We start from the raw sequence: 16602 nt of genomic DNA, 5'->3' as shown, positions 1-16602 counted from the left end.
TCAGTATCACCTCTCCAGACTGTAGCATTAATTCCTCTTTCCTTTCATCAGGAGGCAGTCCTTAATTAGTTAAGGGCAGTCCTTTATTATTTCTTCCTGGACTCTCCCCAGCTTTTTTACATCTTTTTAAAGTGCTCAGGAAGAGCATAGCTGTCTAGGTGCGGTCAGTCACTGGAGTCACTGGGAGGAAACCTCACCTCCCCACTCCTTGGTATGATGTAATCTTTGCATGCTGAGTGAGAACATGTAGAAAGTGCTGATGTGCAATTCACCTGCATTACATTTCTTCTGAAGGAAAAACAGAGTGAAATACCTACTACTCCAAGGTTAGCAGAATGTAAAGTTTGTTTGGGAATGAATAAAAAGTTGTAACTTTATGTAAAGAAGAAGCTTTTTCTAGACTGCCATTGTAAGAATCTTCAAGTTTGATACTTTTTAAACCAATCTCATGATCAGAATTATTTTGCTTATCTATATCACAATGGAATAAAAAGAGTCCTTAGTTTTAGATTGAATCTAAATACGAAAATGGTAGGTATTATTCTTTAATTTCATTTTGTACTTCCTTTAAAAATAAATTAGTATTTTACAAACAAAACACTAAAATATACACCTAAGGTAATATCCAGCGGTGTGTTTGAGAGTTAGAGGTGGGGTTAGGGATAGAGGTGCTGAGGCTAAGCTCATGTGCTGTGCAGATATGGAAACGTTTTCTTCTGTCAAATTTTAAAACTACTAGGGCCTTGTAGAAAATGGAACCAAAGCCCGAAGAAATTAAGGAGCCTGCACAGGACTATTCAAATTATATGGCAGAAATATAATTAAAGAGGAAGGACTCTGATTTCCAAATAGTTATTTCTACAATGACTCCATTCCCCCCGCCCCCCATGCTCGAATCTGTTATCAAGTGTTTAGAAATGGTAAAAAAAAGAAAAAAAGTTTCTATGTGCTGATGGCTAGTGAAAAACTTCCTATGTCCAATTCTCCAATTTCTATTTCAGGGCCAGTTGTAGACTTTTATTCATCAGGAGAATTCTAGTATTTCAGTCCAAATGGATGGTCATGAGGTAATCCAGCTGATAATAGGAGTATGTAATGAACAAAAGCATTAGGGGATCAGTGAGTCCAACACAAAGTTCTACCATTCATACAGAAACAGAAATGCTTTGCCTGTTCCGGACTTGATATCCAGATAGCTTTCAGTCCTCGGAAAGTCTTTAGCTTATTCCATGTTTCACATATAAAAGCTGCACAGTGTTGTCACAAGCTGGGTATGATTTGTGTTTGCCCTGGAAATTCCATTTTCTTTTCAATGGCTTAGACTTAAGACACATGTTTGGTTCATTGGACATGCCATAACATTGATCTTATCCTAAATGTTGACTTCACATTATTTGAAACACCATGAAAGCAGCATGTTAGGGATTAGTCCATTGAATAAATAGCCTTAGAGAGGCTCCATCTAGGTGTTCCAAAATGGCGGGTAACAAGCACATGAAGAATCCAAGCTTGGTATTATTTTGCCTTGCTGCAAGGTTGATAATTATTCCCATGAAAATTCACATCTGACATAGTCAGAGGCATGAAACTCAGTCTCCCTGCAGAGAACAATAACCACACAACAACAGCAAACCCAGAACAGAAGATTGTGAACTTGACTTCTGTCATTGTGCCTTGTTCACTTGGCTTCCGTGGCACCCTAATGATGGTAAAGTCTGAAGGCCAATGTCGAATTTTATCTTCTCATTTCATTGTGATCCCAACTTCTATTATTTTCAGGTCTAGTCAGCTTGGCAAGTTCTGTTGATCATTTGAAGATTTCAATTTTGGGCCCACTGACTTTTACAAATGCCTTGATGAAAAATTCCTTACCAAGGTCTCACAGTGGTCTCCTTCCATCACAGACATTATAAGGCGAGGTCAGTCTTAGACACCTAAAACAGAGCATTGGTTTCCACGTGAATTTGACTGCCACTCATATAGGTCACTGTGGATTACATCAATGCACTAGTGCAGCAGTTGCCCTTGGTGCTCCATCCACATCCCCCTGACCCACTGGTGGACCCATCCCCCAGCAGCTGTGGGTTTGAACGGGCTCACAGCATCATCCTTCTTCAGAGGATTGCCCACAGTCAATGGAGCACCATGCCAGGAGATTCCTGGAAGATTAAAAGCTCCTGTCCCCTACCCCACCACGAGCAACCTGTGGCCCATGATTGACTGATATAGTATACTAAAACCAAGACTCCTCGCCTCCTTGGGACAGGCCTGTGATGCCATTCACATTCCAGATTTCCCCCGGGTATCAGACTGAGGCTATATTTCAGCTGAAGCCATGTCTTTAATTAGCCTCTTCCTCTACTCTATTCGCTTTCCTTTCTTCAGTAAGGTTTCACCTTAGAGCAGTCCCTCATTCAATCACATGCACAGCAATCCTTGTCTCAGGCTCTGCTTCTAGGGAAACTGACCTCAGACAGCAAGCTTATTAACATCTTACCTCCTCCTCATTCTCCACCTTTCTCCAACAATTGTTATTGTTTGTTATTATTATTATTATTTCTTGGTCTCAGGCAAATCTGCAACTGATGTAATATAGATTTGGTTCTCTCTGAGATGCAGTTGTTAAGCAAAACAAACTTTTCCAATTTTGGACAGGTAGTTTTCATCATTTTAAAAACAACAACTTAGTAAAGCACAGCAGGGGAAATGTATTTGTATTATTTTGTTAATGTATCTCACATTATTTCTTCACTTTTCTATAGCTACATGGATTTAAGAAAAAAATACTAGTGTGGAGAAGCCAGAAGTAAGGATGGATACATAAATCAGTAGTGTATACTTATTTGTAGAAGTTTGTCTTTGGTTTTTAGCAGTAGAGAGTATTTGCTGAATATACCCTCAGTTGATGTCTGGGGAGAAAGTGGCCCACGTTTGTCACATATTTTAATTCATTTAACACTTATTTCTTGATTTTATTTTATTTTATTTTTTTGCTCAATAAATATTTGATCCTCAGTGTCTATTGTGCGCTGGGCATAGTATTAGGCCCTGAATATGTATAGTTGTGAACATGACATACTTGGTCTCTACCCTCTTGGGCCTACTGTCCTCCTCATTTATAATTTTGATGTAGGCAGATAGACATAGGATGAAGGAAAATTGTAAATATGAACTATCCTATTGCAACTGAAGGTAAAGTTGACCATTTGTCTGAGTTTATGAGAAAAGGCATCAAAAATATTATGTAGGAACTTGCTAAATTTACAACACTTTTTTCAGTAAAACATTATACATGTCAAAGCCTGGCACATTGTAGGGGCTCAATAAATATTCGTCAAATGAGTGCATGCCAAATGACTTCATAGTTTCTCTTTTTCATACCTCTTTCTTATGTAGCAATAGAAAATAGCAAGAAAAGCACTTATTAGTAATCCAACACCAATCCCAATTGCAATGTATTTTTCATAAGGATCCACAGCATATGACGTTAAGGTCAAGTGCTCACATCTTTCTCCAGTATAACCAGTAAAACACCTTTAAAAAAAAGAAAAGAATGTATAATTTTAAAGCCCATGATGACAGAAATACAAACAAATGACCTATTTCAAAGAATGAAAAAAAAAATTCAATGGAAAATAAATAATTTAAAGAGGCAAATACCAAATGAAAACCAATGTGTTAAAAGAAATGAAGTAGCCATGAATTTTACAATAATCATTTCATTAAGGCCTGTATTTTCTCTTCATTGGTAGAGGGGGAAAGTAGTATGCTTGCCTGAGTCATTCTAGAAAATTGTTATCCTATTCTTCCACAGGACAATGCTGAACAAATTGATGATCACAAAAATAATATCTTAATTGCTCTAGAATTCCTGAAATGTTTTTGCCTTGGTCTGTTTTATTTCATCCTACAAACAATCCTGTGAAAACTCAGAATCACCTTTGCACATTGTTAAAAATGCAGATTTTGATTCAGTAGTTCTGGAGTGGAGCATAAGATTCTGCATTTCTAACAGCTCCCAAGTTCCTCTGATGTTGCTAATCTGGGAACCATATCCTTGAGTAATGAGGATTCAGTCGTTTAGGTTTGTTTTTGGGTTTTGTTGTTGTTGTTGTTGTTGTTGTTGTTGTTGGCAGCTGGTGGGTAAGGGGATCAGAACCAAGTAGTCTAGAAAGACTCCCTCGATATTCAAATACAAAGAGGACTGGCGAGTCTTATTCAGATCAACCCATTTTACTAGATAATACAGAGGAATATGGAAATGTACTGTGTGAAACAACAGACATAAATTCACTTTCTCTTGTCTCTAAGACTTGGAAAGTTCCTTACAATTACCTGCAGATGGCTTTCTCTAGCTCATGGTGAAATGCACAAACACCGTTGATGCAGTAACTATTGTGGTCTTCCAGGCAAGGGTGTGAGAACTTTAAGGCTATGGATCCTTCTATGTAGTCAGCTAGGAAAAGGAGATATAATGTTAATAGATGAAGTGTGTCCTACTTTTAAGGTAAATTTTAAGAATAGGTGTAAAGAGATCTTTTTATGTTAAGAATATTTTGGGGGCACTTTGTCCATTGAACTATTGATTCCCCTGGCAAATTATATCAGAATGGTTGGGTTAAAATAACCAAGACATATCATTAATTAATTCGGGGGTGGAAGGGGGTTGATAATTGTTTCATTTTTTAGAAGCTACATGATAAGGTATAGAGACAAGTTTGCCAAAAGGTGGCAGCATTGGTTCTAGTCTTAGCAGGTTATTTTCAGCAATGCTTTCCAAAGGTGCACCTGAATGCTAATGAATATAGATCTCACAATCTTTTCATTTTTTTCCTTTACACCTGAGAAGTCAGCTCTTAAAAATTGAAAGAAGGCATTTCCAAAGAAAGGGCACACTAGAGAGACTCATTTTTCCCCTAAGAAGAATATTAATTATAACTATATGAAAGAAAACATTTTCTAAGATACCGGATTTAGATTTTTAAGTTAAATAAAAAGCAAAAGGAAAAAAAAACCTAAAGTTCTCCATCAAAAATGCAAAGGAAAACTATAGAGATGATATATTTGATCCTTTTTTAACATTCCTATTATCTGAAACTTGGAGAATTTTATTTGCAATTTACCATTAAGAAAGAAAAAAGTGGTAGCAGGCATACAGTTATAAAGTGAGTCACTGAGAGAAAAACCACACTTCTTTAATTTTCTACAGTATTATATATATTCTAGTGAAGATGTTTCCTCTTTGTTCAAAGGCTCGGAAGACATGAAGAAGTTGGCTAAGAGTTATTCTAAAACGTATACTGATTTTGTTTTACAAATGGATTGATATTAAAGAAAATCAAATGGGTGAAATATTTTAAGTTAATCTTTTAAAATTTAAAATTATTCGTGAAATGAGGAACACTTAAATATTACTATCTTTCATATTCAGAAATGAAATATTTGCCTTGATCTTCTTTTATTTGCCTGGCTCTGAGAGCAAGATATGGTGTTTCCTCTGTCCTAGATTACATCACCAGTCTTCACATCAGGGGGCAGTATGTGATTTGCATGAGAATCATAACTGCTGGGTCACAGGGCTTAGCTTTCCAAGTTCACCTCTAAGAGTTCAAACAGGTTTGATGCTCAACAAGAGCCAGAAGCCATTGTAATAATAAAAAAATAGGAAAGAAAATATATCATCACCATCAAGAACAAAAAATGGGTATAAGGTACTACAAAAATATAACATATACTAAAACAACAACAAAAGTCCCAAAAAACAAATGAGAGATCTTTCCAAAGATAAGGGAAAGTGCTTCATCTTGCAGCCATAATGTCTTTGGCTACAATGTTTAGGGTCACAGATGAAAATATGATGTAGCTCATCAAGAATGCTAAAATGGAAACAAACTGCTCTGGAAACGCATGAATTACTGGGAACCATACAGAAGTAAAGAGAAAATGTGGCACATTTCACATTCAGGACAGTAAGTGAAGACAACTTTTGTTTCTCTTATTCGCTTCACTTCCTCCATTTAAAAGGGCAATTCTTTGCTGACACATTTATCTGTCACTTCAATTTCATAGCATCAAAAGAGTTGACTATCTAATAATAAAATGTATAGTCAAATATCTAATAATTAAAATATATAAAAATTTCCAGCACTACTTTTATCACAATCCAAATTCCTCTAAAAAGTTTAAAAAGTCACTTGCAATACAAAAGTGAGAAGAAAATACCTTCTGTTTCATTAACTGTCCAGTTGCCTTGCTGGGCTGTGATGGGAGGTGTTGCAGTCCCTTCTGCCTCTTTGGCCAGTACTGTCATTGCTGTATTAGAAGGGGAAAAGTGTCCTTAACAGAAGAGCCTCCTTCCGTATATAAGCAACAGACAAAAAGTTATTCTTACTCTGTGTATTCCTACTTCTGTTTTTAATTTATTCCATTTGAAATCCATAACCTGCCTAAGACAATTTCTTGTTTCTCATCCATTCCATTAACTACATTATAAATACGGAAAAGAGAAACATGAATTTTTAAGAGAAAGTTAATATATTTATATACTAAATAAATTACAAGGACACCGTAGTATAGTAGCTAAATGAATCAACTACTCTTCATTTGTATAAAGCAAAAATTTTCGAGGTTTCAAAAAATGAGGTGTCAAAATATATCAGAAAAGGAACATACATTACATAAAAAACTAAATTAACGCAGATTCCTTGCTCTGATCTTTGTCATAAAGAACAACTGTTAGAAGCCAACTTCTAATTTAGAAAAAATATATCCTACTCACATTTCACAATGATATAAAGTTAACAAAACAAAAAGGAAATTACCTACCATTGAATAAAAGATAGACTAATATTGGAACTCCCAAAGCCATTTCCTGTAGTTGCTTAACTTTCTCTTATCCTCTTAGGCTGACGGTGGAAGGTTTTTATTGAGCTCTCTGAGTCTTTCTTGCATTTATATTTCATGAAGCGTCATCTGGCTGCTCTTACCAATCAAAAAAATATGTACTTCTGGCAGCAGCAGAAAGCCTCCAGGCACTCACGTACTTGTTTAGGATACCTGTGTTATCTAGCAATGTGATCAAGTTTTCTTTGGAAACACTGGTTTCCTATTACCTGTGGGCATAATCGTGTATGTAAAAGTACTTAAAACAACAAAAAGAATGTAAATTCACGAAAGGCCCCATTGGAGTAAGCAGAACTATACCAGCTCAAACAATGCTAGTAATCTATTTAGGATTCCAGCAAAGATATTTGCAAGTTAGGAAACAGCATAACCTGTTAATAAAAGAGATATAGCCAATTACACTGCCTTTGTTGCAGACTATGTATGACTTCATTGCAATTCAAGATATTTTGTTAATTTAGTTGCAAGAGAAAACAGTAAATTTGTGTGATAACAAAGCCTTAATGTTTTATTTTAGTTTTTGTTACTTAGTTTTACTATGACAAGTTGTGTAAATATAATTTTTTAAACAGTATAACATTTACCTTTATGTCATTCTGCCATTTAATATTATTCTGAGTAAATGAAATGGGCAAATTCCAGGAATAACATTGCTTAAATCTGTGCCCCAATGATTAGGCTAGAGAGAATCAGAAAAGTACCAAAATAATAATAATAGTTATATTAAAATTCTCCATTAAGATAAAATTAAGATGACATTAAGTTTAGGTACACCTAATGAATACAGAGTTTTAAATTTAATGCAACGTTAATTTTTTTCAATGTTAATCTATTTATCATTATTAAAGTGCCATTTTAAAAGTCAAAACACATAATTACTGCTATCCTATTTTCTGACTATAGGGACTCCCATAAATTTTCACTTGCCCCAAATTATATAAATAATTTATAAACATGTTTGCTAAGGTGTTGTGACTTTCTATCTGGAATTTCAATTGCTCATATTTTCTGTACTTTGAAAATCTGTTCAAGTCAAGGTAGGTTATCATTTTGCATCATGTCCACGCAGCAAATTAGATTTACCAGAAAGGATCTCTTTTACTATTCAAATATGAATTTGGCTTTAGAAATCACACAAGAATGAGCTTGTTGGACTCATTATAACTTGGGCAATCACTTAACACAGGAGTCATCATTTTAAAGTTAAAAGAATGTATAGTACTTGGCTCACTTTCAATGTGCCTACATTTTGTATTTCTACTTTTGTGGTTTTGGGTTTTTTTAACTGTTAATTATTAAGTCAATTTCTGAACAATATTTTTCCCAGGCAAATATTTGAATTATAAATCATTTGATTTATAATTCCTAAAGCATTGGTAAGAATTTAAGAAGAAATCATTTACCTTTATTTTTGAAGTATTGGTATAAATTTAAGAAGAAATCATAAAGGGTCAAATTAACCATCACAATTCCTTTTGCAGTTTTTAGAAGGCAATGTTAGAATACACATTAGATATCTTTATTTCTCAAAATGAGACACAGAAGTGCAATGGTCATCTTTGTAATGATTATTAACTGGAGCTAGCATAGTGCTTTGCATTTTACAGAAGATTTTCACTAACATCTCAATTCTTTCTTCAGTAGTCCTGGCCCAAACAAATCCAGTGCCTAACATAAATAAATACAGTAAATACTCAATGAATAAAGAGGTAAATAGCTAGCCTTATTTTTATTCTCAGATGACAAATGAGGAACGGAGGCTCAAAAGAATTATGCAACTTCGCAAAGAAAATGCCTCAGTCAGGACTTCATCCCATTTTTCAGATTCCAAAGTATATGCCTTTCCACTTCCCCAGCTGTGTCCTCCAATAGGAATTGGTGTACTGATCTCAGAGGAAGTCTCTTAGTTATCTCCTGAAGCCCAGCTTTACATGAATTACCTTTATTTAGAAAACTAAGTATTAAATGAACTATGGTTTTCACTCACACCTGGGCTCAGAGATGGACTATCGCTGCCTCTTTAGATGTCTCTTCACTCTGGTACATCGGGCCCTGTATTGCAAAAACTTATCACTTTAACTTAAGGTTTATACCAGAAAATAGCTCTATGTCATCCCACATGCTGCTTCTCCTCTGGACCCATACCGATGGCTCCCACTTACATTCTCCACAGGAAAGTTTACTACCTTCACTTCTTCAAACCTGTCACCAAAGAGTCCTTTCTCCCAATCCTGAAGAGTGGGGGAGATGGGTATTGTAGGGTGGCCTCACTTATATCTTCATTCATTCTTAATACACATTAAAGCAAGTTTGAGTGAGAAAGAACAGGGAGGTGAGAGGCTAAGAGCTCCACTAGCATTTTTCCCTCATTAGTCATAGCATCTTTGCAAGTTTATTCTTCTCTTCCTTTCTGTTTCCCTAACCCAACCAAAATTTGTTGCTGGTCTTTGGCAGGGAAATGTTTATCAGTATATTACTTATCTCTCTCTAGGTTTACTCTGTAATTATGGATTCAGCTGCCATTCATTCATTCATAAAATATTAAATGCCTGCTACATGCATGGCACAGGGCTGGATGTGATGATGTTTGTAAGACATATAGATAAATCCTGCATGGATTCTGACCTCAAGGAACTAAAGGGAGCTAGAGAAAGTAAATATACCACTGCAGTACTGGGTAGGCAGTGATAACCTCTGTGAATGTATGCTTGAAGGGTTACGAGAGTTAAGAGGTAGGGCTTAGTTAAACTCTCATGACATTTTTCATGGACAAGTTTCATTTGAGGTAAGTCCTAAATAACAAGTAGGATTATATGTAGCGATAAGAGAAAGGATTCTAGGTGGAGGGGCCCCAGGGGAGGCAGAGTGGAATAGTGAAAAGAGTGGGCTCTGACTCCCATCTTCCCAACAGACCTTGTTTTGAATTCAAATTCCACTTTACTATCCATTTGGCCTTGCCTGAGGCTTTTTAATAACCAATGATAACCAAAAAACCGCTCTGACTGAGTCAGCTAAATTACAGTGCCTTGGGATATCTGGGATAAGTCAGTAATCACATCCACCTCTTCTGAAAAACATTATTATAAGATCATTTTTGAAACAGACTTAATGGGACCCAAACACCATAAAATAACCTAGAATGCTTACCCTAGATCCCTGCATATATGATATAACCTATAACAATACCAAATCTATATGGCATGTGCAACCAATAGAAAACCTGAAGAAGTAATTAGGCAGGGCTGTCTTTCTCTCTCTCCTTTGACCCTTCCCCCCTTCTTGTGACTATAAAATGCTAAGCTCTGGTGGCCCTCTTTGAAATGCATTTCTCAGAGTGACCTGACTGACTATGCCTCTCTCTGGTTTCAATTGTCATATTGGCTCAACAAATCCTTGCTATATGTACTTGGCCTCAGTTTCTTTTTAGGTCAACACCCAGAGGGTCAATTTCCTTTTCTATAAAATGGAGATAGTTGATAAGGAGAAATGATTTTAAAAAAAGCATTTAGCACATAATAGGTGCACAGTTAAAGCTGTCTTCCTACACAGTAGTAATGTATAATGGTCACCAAGGTCAGAAATTTAGTGGTTAATATATGCTGATGAATCCTAAATTTTCATCACTAGCCATAAATTCCTATCCTCTTCCCAGAGTGACATAACTTCAGGACTCTTATTTATGTATTATATTATCACCTCAAACTCAACATGTCTTAAACCAAACATATTATCTCCTCTCCAAAATCAGGGCCCCTTTACAATTTCCTCATGTTAATCCATCTTCTAACCTCTAACTACAAATCTCATAACTTGCTAAATAAGGTCTAAATTCTGATTTATCCAGGCTTCCTCTTATTTTTGCATACTTACCCAGCTGTATTCCAACATTCTCCAACACATGCTTTTCATTTTAGTCTGACTGCAACCCTTACTTTCATACACACATGCTAAGCTCATTCTCACCACAACTTATTATTGCTTTTCAGAGTTCTCTTAAAGATACCCTGCAGATACAGATATAGTAGGAGAAGAAAACCTACATCTCCAAGCTCCTCCACAAAGCCATCATATGTCTATCTTTTATGGACCCCAAATATCCATAAATAAAGTCACAGTACCAATGAACCAATTTTATCTATTTTACGTGTCAACAAAGACTCCCTCCTTGACCAAACTATAGTCAGGATCCTCTAAGTCCTCTTCTTAATCAGGCCTTATCTCATGAGCCCAGTTTTAGCAAAGAATCCTGCTAATGGAGAGTCTCCCCCTTGATATCTGATCAAGTTCCTCATCCCCTACCCTTGATATCTGTCTTTGGCCTGCTGTTACCAAGAATCCTGATAAGCAAGTTAAGCAAGAATCCCCTCTATCCTTGACATCTCATCAAGTTCTTAGTACTTTTCCATCCATTGACCCCTTCACTCTGTTCATTAGCTATAAATCCCCAGCTCTCTTTGCTGTATTCAGAGTTATGTTCACATTCTCTCCTCTATTGCAGTATTCTGGACTCCATCGCAATGGTCTTGAATAAAGTCTTCCTTACTGTTTTAAAGAAGTGTCAGAATAATTTTTCTTTTACAGTGATTTAATTGGCCTCTGGGAAGGCTGACTTCTGAATATTATTCCAAAATAACTCCTCTTGCACCAATGGAGTTGGGCGGAGCTCAAAATTAGTCTTCACATGTATTTTTGGTCATTTTGTTTGTTTTGGGAGTTAGGCACCCTTAAAAATTAAAGAGGCCCTTTCTAAAATGTTTGCTTGAGAGCTTTAAATTTAAACATCTATCAGGGTTATCAGACAAATATCGGTCTGGACCCATTGTGAAATATGCTATAGAACCTTTCATTTCATGTTTGAGAAACTTGTAAATTTCTCCAGCATGCAGTAAAAATAATGGGTAACAAGTATATGAATAAACAAATTTATAGCTATCTTAAGGAAAATGAATACAGCTATTCTTCTTTAAATTGCTTTTATTATACAGTTGAAATGTTATTATAAACATCTAGTCTATTTTCACACAAATGATCAAGAGTACACACTGATAAAGACATGCATTGGGTAAGAATCATTATTGGTACATACATAAACACCCTGGGATTTGAGCATAAAACGCAATGTCACTTATGTGGCTCCAGCAGTCTAAAAAGAGCCTTCAACTGACATTCACATGTATTTCCTAATTTAAATTGTGTTAGAAACATTGCATCTACGTTGAGAACCATATGCCATTAACAGAAGAGGGAAGAACTGTGGGCAACAAAGCAGTGGATTTTTAGTTGTATCCTAAGGTTTAGTTTTGGCATATTGAAAGTATCATGTTTTTCTATTAGATTTCTAAATTTGTGAACAAACGTAACAGTTGCTTTTCTTTAGTCATGACTTTGCTCATCCTATATTTGTCTGATATTTGTGGGAAAATACAATCCTAGTTTTATTTTGTATATTTATTTTTTGGATTTTTTTATTATTGCTCAGTGAAGGTACTATCCAAATATTTTTTTAGAAGAAAAAAGAAATAACATGTAAATTGAACACATTCCTTATATATTTTTACCATGTCAAGGAGTCATTCACAATATGATATATAATCATCACTTTTCCAAGGAGTGTTGCCTTTTTTGCCTTCTTTGAATATTTTTCTTTCCTGAAATAAAATATCATTTCTCTTTAGAACGGTCATGTAGGATACATTTGGGAAATATCTGAGATCAAGATTTTATTTTCAATATTCCATCTCTCTTTTAGCGAGTAAGCTCTTTTTCTTCATGTGACATAGAACACAAAATATATTAAACATTGAGCACACTTACTATGAAACCTAAATTACATTTTACATGGGTGCGCATTTGGCTGACAAAACATTCGTTGAAAACACTGTGTGTGATATTTAATTGTGTCAAAAATATATTTATTATGAGTCCTTTATTGTTTTAGCATTATGAACAAATATACACAAAGTAAAGAATTATTACCAAAATTTTGATTGAAACTGTTTTGATTTTTCCTGAAACTCAAAACTCATTAGCAGGAAATGTGTAAAGTTGTGTGAATCATTGACCCACATGATTCTGTCTGTGAAAAAATAAATACAATGTAGAATAAATAGATTTGTAGTAAAATCTAAAGGTTTTTGCCCTTTGTCAAATAAATAAATAGCATGACTTCAGTTTGTTTTATTCTTTCACATGATCTAGTAAATGATTTTTTTAGCTGCCAAAAGGGTGTTCTTCAGAAGCATTGCCACTGTCATGGGTCCCACGCCTCCTGGAACTGGAGTGATAAAGCTAGCTTTCTTCTTAACAGCTGATGGAAGAAACAAAAGATTCTTTATTTTTAAACTTATCTGAGAATTTTATATCTTTAAACATGTCAAATAAAGTGGATTTTTCTGAATTATACATATAACTCTAACAACCTCAAATCATTTTTAGAATGAAGCAGGCTATAATAAACACACAAACACATATTTAAACAAACACTTCTATGTGTGATATCTAAGGTGGATGGAAGGAGACCAAGATTGTAGGTTCAATCTCCACGTAGCTCAGTTATATTTACATGATGAAAAGCTATAACCCATGACTGACTCAATGTAATTCCAATTAACTAGCTCTAAAATACATGGTATTGGTCACAAAGGGGAGAAAAGATATAGACAGTTCAGCACATACCATTCATTAAATTGAATTATTCCTGTTATAACATCACCAGGTATGTGTGGATAATACATTCCATTGCAAGTCTAATAAAAATCATTAAATGTTTTTGGAGCATATACACAGTCCTGTTCAAAGGTATGCAGACTTCTTATTCAGTGAATACACTCCAAGAGAATGACAGAGAACTTTCAGCAACTTTCATTTAAGAATGTTTTCACACCCACATTATTAGAGGTGAATGGCTCCATGCATTTACCGTCTTGACGGTTTAATTCTTTACCATGTGAATAAGAGCAATGAAGTTTTTCCAGGTAACTGTTAGTACAATGTTAGCATAGACAATTCTTCTTTAATACATAATTCTGACATTACCATGTTACTTAGATGTATTGCCTTTTATAAGTTTGCTTATATGAGTATATGCTTCCACATGAATCAGAACCAACAGATGTTTTCTAGCTCTTAGGTATTATTTTTGTACAATTTATATTGCCCTCTTGAACAATAATTTGTAAAATTTACCTTTACCTCATTTGAAGTAGAATAGTAGATTGGAATAATTTTTAAATCATAGGAAAGGCAAAATAATAATTTTTTTTATTTGAAGTCCAAATAAGCTTAAATGCATCACACACAAAAAATCAAGCTAGTGTGTATCACAAATCTGCTGATTGTATGTTATAAAGAAAAGATAAGAATACTGTGATTTAGAAGGTAGTATTTCAGTTTTCCAAAAAACCTCTCCATACACGGAACACATCCTTTTTATTGCCATACTTCCATCCAGTGCCCTCTGTGCTGCAGAAACACTGGACTGAGTCAGCAGCCATTCCACAAATACCTATGAATATTGGGTCCTTTCTTCCTTTGCGCTAGCTGTTCCTTCCACCTGGAATATTCTTCCACCTTATCTAAATAAGAAACCCCTTATTATTCTTTAAAAGCCAGTAAAATGTTATCTGTCTATAATTTTTTCCCAAAACTCACCCCTCTAATATTGAATTGAAAGTTCCACCATCTATGTTTCTAGTAATTTTATACCTACTTCCATTATGGAACTTAATACATAGTACTGTCTGTTCCCTTAACTAGTCACTGGCACCTGGAAGGCAGAAGGCAAGTTGTGGTGGTGGTGGTGGTGGTTTTCAGTCTTAGAACTTCTCCACACACATGTTAGACATTCAGTCAAATTTTGATAAAGTGAACTAAATAGCCCTTATATAAAATCTAAAATCAATTTGCAGAAATGTTTCAGTGCTTTTGACTGGATATAAACAATCTCAATTAAGCTGAAGCTAATTTACTGAAAAACTCAAGCAACTAATTTTTCTTGAGGGTGATAAACTGCATTTTTCACTTTTTAATAAGCTGACTTGGCACGAGCAATTCCTTCTGGGACCTTTTCTCAAGCATTTGAGAAGTAATGCCTTAAAAACTTCAGCAAAGCTTTAGAAGAAATGTATCACCACTACTATTTATACTGATAAAATCACATATTTGTAAAGCAGTAACTTTGAAATATTAATACATAAAAATAAAATCCTAGTGAATAATATAGTAAATTAATAATCAAGTACGAACTAACTCTTCAATGGAAAACAAAATGGTTTATTTTAAAATAAAATGTGGAATACAATTGGTTATTTCAGGGAATCTATTGTGAGTATATAATTGTTTTTATATGGTTTGTTTTCAACTTTGAAAGATAAAGTGGCTTGGATATTACTTGTATATAGAAAAATAGTAATAATCATAACTACTACCAATTGAGAACCTATTACTTGCTGAGAATTTTATATACGTTATTTTAATAATTAATATTTAATTATTTCATTTTAATAGATGAGGAAATTGTGGCTCACTGAAGTTACAATGACTTACCGCTCTTTCATATGGCATAGACATTGTCCACACCTAGGTCTGAAACATTCTATAATTCCATAATTCCATCCCATCCCAATGGAACTGTATTATCATGTCCTGAACAAGGAGAAAAGTCCTAAGAATGGCTCGAGTGCCAGAAAATAACTGTTTTCTTAAAGTGTTAGGAGGATAGTTTGAAAAATAAAACAAAGAATAAAATATTCTAATATATTAATTTTCCTTCGTTTTTTATTATGTGTAGTCATAGCTCATCATCTTGCACTTCAAATTACACATCTAGTTTAGCAGTCTGAGTCGCTTTATTCCTGGTTATCAGATAAACCACTGGTTTGCCCAGGTACATGACCCTCCTCTTCCAAATTATGTTTTTCACAACATGTTTACTATTCCATTTTTTTGCTCAAAAAGTGAGGTTTGTGCTAAGAAAGAGGACATGGAAATGAGCTGTGTGTGAAATTAGACCTGCCTGAAATTTTTAGCTCAGTGCCTGCATTTTCGCACACTTTATTGGTAGAAACTAACACACATAAATCCTGTTCTGTCTGTCACTTTCCATAGACTTAGATTATGTGATGGGTAATGGGTCTTCATCTGACCTGGGCTAGAGCTTCTCTTAACATCAATAAGCATTTAATAGCATCAGTGGGGCCCTGTAAATTACTCACTAGGCAGAAGATTATGATATCACTGTGCACACACCTGGTTATTCAAATACTTGTTTCAAATATTTTTTTATCTTTGAAATAAAGTGGACAGACATGAAGATAAAGTTTGTAAATGGTTAAGAGAAGTAGAGAGGGATGAATTTGATTAAAAAAAATATATATGTATATATTAGGTCCTATTCCTTTTGATTTGATTATCACGAGAATCTAGGTCTGAGAAAGAAATGTAAACTCATCTGCTCCTGGCTAGTGTTAATGTATTCTTTGTCTATTTACATAAGGATCAGAATATGGAAGTGCGGAATTTCTGAAGAAAGGTGGGAAATTACTGGCAAATGCCAGTAGGTACAGATGCCAATGCTCAGAAAAAACTAATAATTTTGCATAACTATTTCTGGGCTATCCTAAGCAATGTGTTTATGAGATAACAGAGGTGGCTTATGGGCTAAAATTAATAATGTGAGAAAGAGTTAAATTCAATTCATGT

The 16602-nt window shown here is 34.8% G+C and overlaps 2 protein-coding genes across 4 annotated transcripts in view; both read right to left on the bottom strand.

The window, feature by feature from the left end:
- Nucleotides 1-599: 599 nt before the first annotated feature.
- Nucleotides 600-6907, bottom strand: EPGN (epithelial mitogen). Of its 2 annotated transcripts, none has more exons than XM_063108472.1 (5): nucleotides 6826-6907; nucleotides 6223-6353; nucleotides 4336-4456; nucleotides 3382-3534; nucleotides 600-1934 (listed from the first exon to the last, which is right to left on the bottom strand). In XM_063108472.1, exons 2-5 carry the CDS (start codon nucleotides 6308-6310, stop codon nucleotides 1880-1882), a joined length of 417 nt encoding a protein of 138 aa, XP_062964542.1. In that variant the 5' UTR covers nucleotides 6311-6353; nucleotides 6826-6907; the 3' UTR covers nucleotides 600-1879. The 2 variants fall into 2 exon arrangements, with proteins under 2 accessions (XP_062964542.1, XP_062964541.1); XM_063108471.1 differs by having other exon boundaries at nucleotides 6223-6312; nucleotides 6826-6902.
- Nucleotides 6908-12869: 5962 nt separating this feature from the next.
- Nucleotides 12870-16602, bottom strand: part of MTHFD2L (methylenetetrahydrofolate dehydrogenase (NADP+ dependent) 2 like) — a 132399-nt gene continuing 128666 nt past the window's right edge. For both annotated transcript variants that reach the window (XM_063108208.1, XM_063108209.1), the window contains one exon: nucleotides 12870-13210. In XM_063108208.1, the coding sequence (XP_062964278.1) occupies nucleotides 13098-13210 (113 nt within the window). In that variant the 3' untranslated portion in view covers nucleotides 12870-13097. The remainder of the gene's footprint in view (nucleotides 13211-16602) is intronic.

The sequence above is a fragment of the Cynocephalus volans genome, chromosome 9, assembly GCF_027409185.1.
Source record: "Cynocephalus volans isolate mCynVol1 chromosome 9, mCynVol1.pri, whole genome shotgun sequence".
Lineage (NCBI taxonomy): Eukaryota > Metazoa > Chordata > Mammalia > Dermoptera > Cynocephalidae > Cynocephalus > Cynocephalus volans.
Note: the sequence above shows the minus strand (reverse complement) of the source record. Positions and strands in the feature narration are given on the sequence as shown.

What these genes read in the sequence shown, in the direction of transcription:
- EPGN (XM_063108471.1), bottom strand. Translation starts at nt 6,868, where the DNA reads ATGGCTTTGGGAGTTCCAATATTAGTCTATCTTTTATTCAATG. An exon ending in AGTCTATCTTTTATTCAATG is followed by an intron (nt 6,313 to 6,825) that starts GTAGGTAATTTC and finishes CTTCTAATACAG; the next exon opens with CAATGACAGTACTGGCCAAA. An exon ending in CTAGAGAAAGCCATCTGCAG is followed by an intron (nt 3,535 to 4,335) that starts GTAATTGTAAGG and finishes TTTTTTTTAAAG; the next exon opens with GTGTTTTACTGGTTATACTG.